Source organism: Micromys minutus (assembly GCF_963924665.1).
Source record: "Micromys minutus genome assembly, chromosome: X".
Taxonomy (NCBI): domain Eukaryota; kingdom Metazoa; phylum Chordata; class Mammalia; order Rodentia; family Muridae; genus Micromys; species Micromys minutus.
The window spans coordinates 63,157,908-63,170,770 of record NC_137970.1 but is presented as its reverse complement, the minus strand read 5'-3'; the positions used below and the strand labels follow the sequence as shown (position 1 = coordinate 63,170,770).

The 12,863-nt window shown below is 33.6% G+C and overlaps 1 protein-coding gene across 1 annotated transcript; it reads left to right on the top strand.

The window, feature by feature from the left end:
- Positions 1-9,664: 9,664 nt before the first annotated feature.
- LOC308414991 (glyceraldehyde-3-phosphate dehydrogenase-like) lies at positions 9,665-10,326 on the top strand (the record flags this gene model as incomplete). The annotated part of the gene is made up of 2 exons (XM_080910129.1): positions 9,665-9,985; positions 10,171-10,326. The coding sequence occupies 2 exons, from the start codon at positions 9,665-9,667 to the stop codon at positions 10,324-10,326; spliced, it is 477 nt and encodes a 158-aa protein (XP_080766255.1).
- Between the last annotated feature and the right edge of the window lie 2,537 nt (positions 10,327-12,863).

Below are 12,863 nucleotides of genomic sequence, written 5' to 3'. Positions count from 1 at the left end.
AATATATTAATGTCGTCTCTTTAAAAATATAAACATTTTGAACAGCCAATTTGATTATTATAACAAAAGATTTCTCCTGTTTTTAATTTTGTTAATGTATTATTTTTGATTCCAACATTAGATTTTCACCTTATCTGTAAGGATTTACTTAATACATAAAATTGTCTCCTCCCATATTTCTATTTTAATATATTACAGTATTGCCTATCATCCAAAAATGTATGTGCATTGTTAGACAGTTTTTAAAAGTCTCTTTCTCTCTCTCTCTCTCTCTCTCTCTCTATATATATATATATATATATATATATATATATATATATATATATATTATATATATATCTTCATATGTATGCCTCAATATATTCCTATAAATCTACAAAAATCCTAAGTAATATAATATCTCAGGCAGGTTTAATATGTACAGTTTAGTATTTAATAGTTTTTAATTTTATATAATTTTATGATTATCATATTTATTTTTTATATCAGTTATGAATTTCATTTGAGCTTTCATAAATAAACTTGTATTTTGAAATATTTAAAAATATCACCCTCTATTTAGATTATATTAACAAAAAATTTTCATTTGATATTATTCTCATTTCATGACTTAGTAATGAGATGATTACCTGTCAAAAAATATCCTAGCAATAGCAATAAACAGTTCCACAGAATTCATAAAATGCTCAGCAAAATGCTATGAAAATGACTAATAATCATCATTATAGTAGTAAACTCAATGACTAAAGTAAACTCTAGTAAAAATGAAATTGAATTATGGAGTTTTCTCAGTTTAATTTTTTTAAGAACAATATTGTGGTTATTAGAATGGGAATGTCCCCATAGGAACATAGATTTTAATGCTTGATCATTAGAGAATCGTACTACTTGACAGAGGAGAGGAGGTTTGGGCTTGTATTAGAAGTGTGGCACTCAGCAGGGATATGGGATTGAAATGCTCAACACAAGCACAGCGTGTCTATCTTCTTGGGCCCTGCAAATCTCACCTTCTCTAGGACTATGATGTCTTTTTTCACATCACCATACTTCCTTGCCATCCTGATAATTGAGTAAACCTCTCAAAATATAAATAAATCCAAATTAAATCCTATTACAAGAGATGCTGTGGCCATGGTGTCACTTCACAGAAGAAAAAATTGACTGGAATATGTGCATATATAAAATTTATAATAGAAAATCCAACAATTTGACCAAAGATAAGTATATAAAATATGTTAAGAGACCCAACAACAAGGTATGTATGGAAAATACATACTTTAATAAATGTATCAAGTCTTAACAAGTAAACAATAATGAATAATCCCTTCATAGGGATATAACTTCTGAGCATTTAAACATTATGTTCCATATTTCAATGAAATCTCAAATACTGTGAGCTATTAAAAGCCATTTTCTTTTTATATGCAATTTCTCCAGTAATATTGTCAAAATGAAAAAAGTCAAGTCTTATAGCTAATTTCTACGTTTTAAAAATCTGTTTTGTTCAGTTATTTCTAAGTTTTAATATTTTTTTTATTTTTGGCATTATTTCTTTGACATAAAGATTATTCAGTTTACTCGACTACTCACAAGAAGATATTTTGGTTTTTATACATCAATTTTCTGTATTGGTATTCTGTTCATTATATGTATTTTTTTTCCAGGAAAATACAGGTTTTTTTTCCCCTTTCTTTTGATTTAATCTTTTCTTTTTTTGACTCCACATTTTATTCCCCTCCAGGTCTACCCTCTGACTGTTCAACATTCTACATCTCCTCCCTTCACCTCTGTCTCCATGGGGATTTTCCTATTCCTCACTCCCCACCCCACCTTACCTCTAAATTTCCTGGGGCCCTCATTCACTTGAGGATTAAGCACATCTTTTGACTGAACCCAGACCCTGAAGTCCTCGAAGGTATTTCTGTTCAGGGCCTCATATCAGCTGGTTTATATGGCCTGGTTGCTGGTCCAGTGTCTGAAAGATATCAGGGGTTCAGGATAATTGAGACTGCTAGTCCTCCTACAGGGTTTCCCTTCTCTTCAGCTTCTTCCAGCTTTCCCCTAATTCAACCACAGTGATCAGCAGTTTCTGTCCATTGATTGGGTGCAAATATCTGCATCTGACCCTTCCAGCTGCTTTTGGGTCTTTAGGAGGGCAGTCATGATAGGTTCCTTTTTGTGAGTGCTCAATAAACACAGTAATAGTGTCAGGCCTTCTGGCCCCCCCTTAAGCTGGATCACACTTTGGACCTATCCCTGGAACTTCTTTCCTCAGGCTTCTCTCCATTTGCATCCCTGTAATTCTTTTATACAGGAACAACTACAGGTCAGAATTTTTGACTGTGGGATCACAACCCCATCCCTCACTTGATGCCCTGTCTTCTGCTGGAGGTGGGACCTACAAGTTCCCTTTCCCCAGAATAGGGCATTTCACCCAGGCTGCATCCCTTTGTGTACTGAGGATCTATCACCTACCAGGTATGTGTTACATTCTGGAGGGTCCCCCAACCACCTACCTCCTGAGGTTGACTCTTTCCATTATTTTTCTGCTAGCCCTAAGGGTTTTTAGTCCTTTTAGCTTACCCAATTCCAGATCAGGTTCTACTACCCCCTCCCACAGTCCTCGTTCCCTCCCAAGTCCCTCTCTCCTTCTTCCCTTATGACTAATTTCTTCTTTCTCCCAAGTGGGAATAAGGTTTCCTCATTTGTTTCCTTCAGCTTCATGAACAAACCTTCTGAGTTCTGTGAACTGTATCTTAATTTTTCTGTACATTTTTGGCTAATATCTACCTATTTGTGAATATCTAATATGCATGTCCTTTTGGATCTAAATTATTTCATTCCATTAACCTGAAAAAAACTCAGGATATCCTAGTTCTTAATAGCTGAGTAGTGTTCCATTGTGTAAATGAACCACATTTTATGTCTCTATTCTTCTGTCACAGGACATCAGGGTTGTTTCCAGAAAAAGCCACTATGAACATAGTTGCGCATGTACACCTGTAGCATGGTGAGGCATCTTTTGGACATATTCCCAAAAGTGCTATTTAGGTAGATCTATTTCCAATTTTCTGAAGAACCTCCAGTTTGATTTGCAGAGTGGTTGTACCACTTTGCAATCCCACCACCTATGCAGGAGTGTTCCTTTCTCCACATCCTCACCAACATATGTTGTCACATGAGGTTTTGATCTTAGCCATTCTGACTGGTTTGAGGTTGTTTGGATTTGCATTTCTCTGATCACTAAGGATTTATTATTTCATTAGGTGCTTCTCAGCCATTCAAGCTTCTTCTACTATGAATCCTCAGTTTAGTTTTTTGGGGTTTTTTTTTTTTTTTTTTTTTTTTTTTTTTTTTTTTTTTTTTTTTTTTTTTTTTTTTTTTTTGGTGATTAGCTCCTCGAGTTCTTTGTGTATTTTGAACATTATCCCTCTATATGATATTGGGTAAGTGAAGTTTTTGGATTTTTTTTTCCCAGTCTGTAGGTTGCCGATTTGTCTTATTGATTATACTTTGCCTTACAGAAGCTTTCCAGTTTCATGAGGTCCCATGTTTTTCAATAATATTTTTCTATCATGGTCCACTTAAAACTAATGTTTAAACATTTGTTGGGTTCAAAGTAGTGGAAACATCTGGTTTCTTTGGAAAATCAGTTGTTGCAATAAAATATAAAATGAAGCAATCTTTTAATCCTTCTGTAGTACCGGCACCATTATGGTCACATGGCACTACAGGGCTTGTTATCTCAGTGGCTCCATGCTGCCCACAAGCATTCTCAGACCCAGAACAGCTGAGAAATTCCCTCTCCCAGCTGTCTCCATGCCAACCTGGAAATTTGCTAATATATACCCCCAGCCTGGTAAAATCATGAATCAATAATCAATAATTTATCAAGCATATTTATATGCTCAATTTTCAACCCACAATCCATCCACAACGTAAGCTTATAACCAGTTGACAGAGAGCTGACCAGCCTACCTACATAAAACAAATTGATCAATAGAAACCCTTAGAAATAATCATATCAAACTATTAATTAAGACCACCTGGATGTACAAACTCCTCCGCTGGCTCCATCTTGATTCCCCCTCTTTTCTCCTCAATCCTGCCCTACAAAAACTCTATCTCCACCCCACTTTCTACAGTCCAATTATATATCCTTGACATCAACCTACAGTAAGTTATGTCAAATATCTTTCACTGGGGCACACAGAAGAATTGATTTACTGGAGCAGACACATGAAAGAATATTTTGCTGAATCTGACTCTAGTTGAAAGGATGCTTTACTTTTTCAGAACTGTAAAAAGATGTGTGATGTTCAGAAGGAATATAAATATGACCTCTCAGACAGTGGGAGCTTGAGCATTGATTTACATTGCTCCACATCACTAGTCTTTCCTAACAACACATAGGTATTAGTTTCTGGTTCACCTAACATTGCATTGATGAATTTCACTTATTGTGACTTCATAGAGAGACATTTGCCAAAGAACATCTTATGAGGTCCCTGCACCTTGTCACTTCTTAGGACTCCAACCAATTCAAGAGGCTCACAGCTTCTTCTGGATTAAATTGCCCTGCTGATGCATTGTGGTGTCTGAGAAATGTACTGTGCTGCAGTTGCTGCTTCGTATATGCTGTCTGCCCAGTGATCTGGTCTGCAGCTGCCAATTCATGCTTGGTGTTTGCTAGTGGACTGAGAGTAACAAAGATTGAAATCTTCCAGAACTATTTCCAAACAGGTCCACTTTCCTGTATCCTAATAACTTTTCTTTTATACTACCTCTGATAAGTGGTGGGCTAGATGGGAGTTTGAACCCTGATTAAAGAACATTGAGGAAAATACATACCTGCAATTCTTATAACTTGTTTTATAATCAGTACACAAGAAAACATGATGCATTTAATACTATGGTATTTGTAAACATGAGAGTTTCTTGCCTTATAATAAGATAATGTAAAGTGTATAAAACCTTTAAATTTCAGACATTCTTTTAAATTAACATAGTAGTACCTATTTAATGATTGTGGAAACAATTAAATAGTATTATATTTTTGTTCAGCAATTTTAGTACCTACACATAAAAAGCATTCCAAAATTATTGTGTATAATTATTTCTGTACATTTTCTATTTCATGTTTTTAATGAAGTATGTACTTTGATAGAGACTACAAAATGTACATAAAGAAATATGAGTGTTTTGCAAATCTCTGCAGGAGTACAATACGAGTTTAACTATTTCAACTGATAAATAATAAGCCCAGAAAGAAGCTTAAACCTAATATGTCCTCTGCTATATAACCATGTACAAGACTAGAAACAAGTGCCTAATCAAAGTGCTACACAGTATTTGTGGCAGCAATGAATGTACTAGTAGTAGTTAGGTGCCATAACCTAGGTGCATTGCTATTTTGTGTAAAACTGTCTAGTGAAGTCAAACATGATGTTACAGGTACAAACACAGATTTTTATCAATCTTCTTATAATTATGAAGATAATTTTACCTTGAACCATATCAAAACAAATTTTACCTAGAAGCATAGTAAAATTTTATACCAAGCCAAATTAAAATGTGAGCCTTGCAGACATCAAGTTTTTTTTTTTTTGATTTTGCCATGATATATAATATTTTATATAAAGTATATTAATTAAATCACATATAGCACATAAGAAATGTTGAGTCGTATACTTCCTTGATGTTAACCAAGACTTATGAAGTAAAAAATAATAGCTAAATTTCTATTTTTCCCTAACCCCTATCTCCTGCCTTTATATCAGCTATAAATATGCCTGCTCAGATTTTAGATCAGATATTTTGTAATGATAAAATATTTGATATTAATCTTAGTAAAATTATACTGCTATTTTTTAATTTGCATGTCACATATAAAATATAATAAATTTAATTTAGATAAATTAGCAATCACTACAAAAAATCATGTTTTGTAAAAAGTCTTACATATCAAAATTGCCAGCAAAAACACAGAATACATAAATATTAGCAACTTTTAATTTTCTTACCAGTTTACATCTGGGTTATTTCTACCTTTAAATTCTTTTATAATGTGTATTTTAATGTCTTAAAATTTGAAATCATTTTAAGAAAACATTTATTCAAGATTCCATGGGACTAGATGATATGCTCTCTATGAAGCAGTGGAATATAATAGAATGAAGTAGGCTGTGGTGTCTGCTGTAGCATAATTGATATCCTCTTATTCACTTTTTCCATTTATTGTCTGGAAGTAAAATAAGGGATTACATGCTGAAGGAGTAGTGCATACCTTTAATGTTAGCACTCAAGAGACAATGGATGACAGAGCTCTATGAATCAAAGTCCAGGCTACCATATGTAGCTATCTAACTAGCTAAACAGATAGATAAACAGACAGACAGACAGATAGATATCATGTGATATATAACACACATATTAAAGATACAATGATATATATATATATATACATATACATATATATGTGTTTGTCATGTATGTAATGCTCATAATTTTTACTTAGACTTTTTCTTTTTATGAAAATAATTAAACAACCATAAAATTAATCATGAAAGGAGATGTTTTTGTTGTTTTTAAGCATATTGGTTTTGATAAGTGTCAAAACATCCAAAAACCAATTTTTCCTTTGGTCAACATGTTGGATAGATTTTATTAAATGGATAGTTTTTTGGCACAAAGTTGCACTCAATTATTAAAATAATTGAATATGTATTGTTGCATAGCTTAGATATACTAAATATCTGTATTATTGCATATCTAAGTACTGCACAAGAAAAAATGAGAGGAACAAAGAATGATGCTGAGATGAAAAACATTTCTTTACAGAGTATTTTAAAAGATACAACAATTTTATTACTTAATTAGTATTTGTAAGTGTTGCTATTATGAAGCACAAATTATAAACTAGATAGAAAACTTAAAGCAGGATTACATGTTCTAGAAAATTTAAACATTTATACTCAAGCAGCATGTAATTAACCTTTTTGGCTCATGAAAAGCAGATTTTCAGTTGGAATTATATTGATTATTATGTTAATACCTTATCATCTGTAGGTAGTTGCATCATTTTGTGTTATATTACTTTAAAAATGTAATATAGATTATAGGTTTTTAGTAGTATAAAATATTATAAGCAAAACTGCATGTGATGAAATTGCAATGAAGGTAAATTGTTAAATTAATTTTATTTTCTTAGGCAAAAGTTTATTAATCATGAGAGAAGATAAATGGGAAATAATTAATACCTGTATATAACCTATGACCTAGTTAAAAGTTTCGACCATTTTTCTTACCCACACACAATTTTGCATTTATCAACCAAAAAAGTAAAATACTTTGTTTCCACAGATTATTCTCTTTCATATTAACATCAATTGTTTATTAGTAGTTTGAATATTAATTGTTACAACTTGAATATGGATCCCTCCTCAATCTCATGTACTAAAAATTTGATTCCCAAACCTAACGAGTTATTTTCTGTCCAGCCCATTCTCATCTGTTGCTCTCTCTACTTTTGCTGATCACAATATGATCAAGTTGTTCTTTTCTCCCTCCCTCTGCCCAAGAAATAGTTGACAATTGAGTAAAATCTGAAATTTCCAGTTAAAATTCATCTTTGATTAAGGTGTTGTTCACAAAATTTTATCGGAGTCATAAAGTCTGACTAGTACAGTCATTATAACCTTAATCTTCTATACCTGCATAATCTTTTGGGTATAATAAAAAAAAAATAAGTTTTGGACCATGTATACAATGTTTAAGTTGTGCTACTGGAAGAACTTAAGGCTTCTTTTTATAATAACAATTGAAATAAACTCTCTCTATATACCTTACAGCTTCACATACTCAGAAATTAAGCCTACCTTCCATCTGAAAAAGCTGGACATAAAGTGTTTCTTATTTGCTATGAAAAAGTAAGTAACAATAGCTACTACAGTAAAGGCCATGCCAGAAATACATGAATCTTACTTCCCTTGATACACTACCAAATATTTAAAGGACATTCCAATGTCCCATACATTATTTCAAGACATAGATGGTGAGAAAGTATTACCAATGTGGAGATTACATAAATTTCTCAAAGATTATATACCACCGGGAAAAGTATGGTCATGTCAATGATACTAAAGCCAAAGACCCATGAAACCACTACTTGCATAAAGCACAAAATGAAGCTTATTTTTCCCTCATGACTGCAGTCTGTCACTACTACTCTATAGATGCCTCCCTACAGAAAGTAGCTAAGTCTCCTTTTTATTTGTACTATTTATAAGTTTGTTATATTGCCAAGCTGGGGCTGGGCTACTTCCTCAAAAACATGCCTCATTTAAGGCACAATTTACGTTAAATGTGTCATCATTTTGTTTTCCCTATCAAATCTAAAGCTGTGTAAATTAGGGTACCTAAGCTTTAGATCTTTAGCATACATTATATATTGAATCATCACAAAATGGCAGAGAAAAATTTAGACCAACTAGAAATTATGAATACTAATGAAATTATTTTTTGCTTTTTATCTCTTTCAAATTTATTTAAAAAAGAGATAAATATGCAAAATTTAAAGGCATTTTGGCATAACACTATATGAATGTATTTTTGTCAGTACTTAGTTCTTTTAGAAGTTTGAGAGTATGAATTGAAATCTACTAATTACAGTAAGCATAAAGTGCATGTAGAACAGAACGTAACATGGAAACAGTCAGCATTTTCTTGGTGTGTATAGATTAAACATAATGATTTTTAAATACCAAAAATTTTCACAAGGCTATATTCTTAGCTCTTGGATTATTAATGATTTAAGGTCCAGGAGTGCCACACTGAGAAGGTGCTATACACTTATTTTTTCCTCAGAAAAACTGAGGCTTTCAGTTTTTGCCTTTTTTTTTTTTTTTTTTTAGTTTAATATGATCTGTGAGTTGTTTCATGGGTCTTCAGAGTTGTCGGTGGTTAGTATCCAATAATCAGTGACTGCATATTATGTCTGTTCTTTTGTGGCTGGGTTACCTCACTCAGGATAATATTCTCTAGATGCATCCATTTTCTTAAGAATTTCATAAAGTCATTGTTTCTGATAGCTGAGTAGTACTCCACTGTGTAAATATACCACAATTTTTGTATCCATTCATCTACTGAAGAACATATGGGTTCTTTCCAGCTTCTGGCTATTATAAATAGGTCTGCTATGAACAATGTGGTGTATGTGTCCTTATTTTATGTTGGAGCGTCTCATTCCCAATGCCAATACAAAATTAAACATGTTGTTGTAAAGATTGGATTATTATTTTATTAATTTCATTTTTATATTTTAATATTCTGCCCAAATTATTAATTCACATTTTCAGAAAAGGAACAATAGTTGTATTTTCATCAGTATATAAACATGCAATGATTCAAAGTTCTATCTACATAGCCTATCTACATAGATATTTTTAAGCCGACTGAGTGCCCACTCACTTTTGGCTAGCTTTGATGTTACCAGAAGTAGTGAGACAATCTACACTTCTATTCAGCTATTATACCTGTGAACAACATCAACTACATCATGTCATGATAACTCCAAGGATATAGAAGTAAATAAATATTAGTAAATATCAAATGGGGTGATGCTGGTCCTGAGTATGTTGTGGGGTCTACTGGCATCCTCACCAACATGGAGAAGGCCAGGGCCCAGTTGAAGGTTAGGGCCATTATATTTGCCCCTTCTGCTAATGCTCAGATGTTTGTGATGGGAGTGAACCACAAGAAACATAATAACTCAGTCAGGAGTGTCAGCAATGCATTCTATGCAACTAACTGCTTAGTCCCCCTGGCCAAGGTCATCCCTAACAACTTTGACATGGTGGAAGGGCTCATAATCACAGTGCATACCATCACTGTCATTCAGAAGGCCATGGATGTCTTCTGTGGTTTGATGTCCATGGGTCTGACCAGAATATCATTCCTGCATCCACTAATGGTGTCAAGGCTTTGGGCAAGGTCATATGATAGCTGAACAGCAAGCATTTCTTCACCAGCATGGCCTTTCATTTTCCTACACAAATACATCTATTGTAGATCTGACATACTGCCTTGAGAAACCTGCCAAGTATGATGACATCAAGAAGATGGTGAAACAGGAGTCTGAGAGCTCATTAAAAGACATCCTATGTTACCCAGGTTGTCTCTGTGGTCAACAGTAACTTCCAATCATATTCCTTTGATGCAGGAGCTAACATTGTTCTCATTACCAACTTTTTAAAACTCATTTTCTGGTATGAAAATGAATATGGCTACACCAACGGGGTGGTGGACCTCATGGCCTACATGGCCTAAAAGAAGTTAAGAAACCCAGGAATACTCACTATATCAAGGACACAAGAGCAAGAGAGAGGGGCACAAGTGCAAGAGAGAGGCCCTTGGTTGCAGACAAGTCTCTGTCCCAACTCAGGCCCAACATTGAGCATCTACCTCAGAGTTTCCATCCCAGAACCCTATAACTAGTATGGCCTAGGGAGCCCTACTCTCTTCTAGGGAGCCCTACTCTCTTGGACACTATCAAAACGTTTCCTTTACAGAATAAAGTAGTTAGAAGATAGGATAATACTCTTGTAAGTCTAAAATTCTTGGATGATTTGAATGAGAAAAAGTTTGTTCCACCCACACAAAGAAAGAAGATAAATAGAAGGGAGAAAATCAATCATCTTCATAAAATTTTAGGGGACACAATAGGAGATATCATATATTTCTATAGCTATAATTTGAATGATTCTGATTAAACTAGGAAATTAATACTAATTTTCATTTACATATTTTTGTGGATTTTTACAAGATAAATCAAAAGAAATCACCAAGCCAGAAAATACGAAGCTTTACAGAAAAAGTAATATACATTGGCAAATAACTGGTCAGATACATAGATACCTGAACTACATCAGAAATTCTAGAGTTGAGGATCTGGACATAGTGGTTCATTTCTTTAGGCAAATTTTTATGAGTTCAAAACTATCCAAATCTATATAGAGAATTCTACACAGTAAGACACTCTCAAAAATAAATGAATAACAAAAAAAAAAAAAGAAAGAAAAAGTAAAGATATAACAAGGAAAGAAAAGTTTTGTGGCCAACCAAAGAGTACACATAGAGGAACCCATGACTCTAGCCTCATACTTAGCAGAGGATGGTCTTATTGGGCATCAATGGGAGGAGAGGTCCTTTTTCCTGTGAAGGCTGGATACACCAGTGTAAGGGGATGTCAGATCAAGGATGCAGGACTGCAGGATGGAGTGAGGGGGTGGGTGGGTAGGTTGTGGAACACCTACCTACATAGAGGCAAGTGGAGAAGGGGTGGGTTAGGTGGATTTCAGAGGGGAAACCAGGAAAATTGATATCATTTGACATGTAAATTATATATATAATTATATATATATACATATATATATAATTTTAAAAGGAGTAAAAAAAGAAAAGCAAACATTCTAGACATGGCATCATGAAATGAATAATATAAGAACATTTTCAGTTTTAGAACTTTCTGTGTGATAAGTATTACTTCAGGAGTTAATCTATACACATCCATTGCAGACCATATTATAAGCCTTCTATCAGCATAGTTTATTTTTCAGTGTACTTGTACACACAACCAAAGACAAACACACACTTAAATATATAATTGAAAAATATACAAAAATTTATGTAGTGTATATTTCTGTCTGGCTTATTTTACAAAACAATTTCCAATTCTATTCATTTTCTGCAGATATTATTTTTCTGTGTGGTTGAATAAAATTTTATTGTATGAATGTGTCAAATTTTTGTACATTTGTCTGCTGAAAAACATCAGTAAAATCACTCCATATAATTTAATATTTATGTTTATTGATGTAATATTTTAGTAGCTAAAAAACATAACTAATCTATTCTTTTTAGATTTCTGCAAATAGGTCAATGGCCTTTTTTAAGGTTTTAGTTCTTGAAGTGAATGTTCACATTACATAATCACTATAAAAATAATTGATATGTGCTGAGTATGGTAGCACATGGCATTAATCCCAGCTGTCTTCAAACAGAAGCTGACACATCTCTGTGAGTTCAAGTCCAGCTTAGTCTACAAAGCAGGTTCCAGGACAGCCAGCACTATAGAAGTTTTACACAGAGAAATCATGTCTCATAAAACAAATGAGTAAACAAATATTGTAATAGGTAATAATTAACATAATTTATGTAGCCATAACATTTCTTTAGGATTAAGCCAACTCTTAGGAAAACTACCTAAAAGACTCAGTTATAGTATCCAGATTATCTAAATCAGAAAAGGAAAAGAACACATAACAACATAAACCGATGAAAGCCTTCGACAGAATATAATGGCCCTTAAGGTTAAAAATATTAAACAGATGAATTCAAGTAACATACCTATACTTAATAAGAGCAATATATAGCACCCTTTGCTTCCATGAAGTTTCTCCTTCCAACTGCTCTGATCCACCTCAGCACCTTGGCATTCCCCTATACTGGAAAAATAAGCCTTAAATGGACCAAAGGTCAATGAAATTTTCTGCTACATATACAACTGGACCCATGGGTCTCTTCATATGTACTCATTAATTGGTATTTTAGTCCTTTGGAGCTCAAGGGGGTTTGGTTGGTTGATAATTTTGTTCTTCCCATAAGGTTGCAAACCTTTTCAACTCCTTCAGTCCTTTCTCCAGCTCTTTCATTGGGGTCCCTGTGTTCAGTCTGATGGTTAATTGCAAGTATCCCAATCTGTATCAATATGACTCTGTCAGAGCCTCTGAGAAGGCATCCATATCATATCAGGCTCCTGCTAGCAAGCACTTCTTGGCATCCACAATAATGCTTGGATTTGGTGG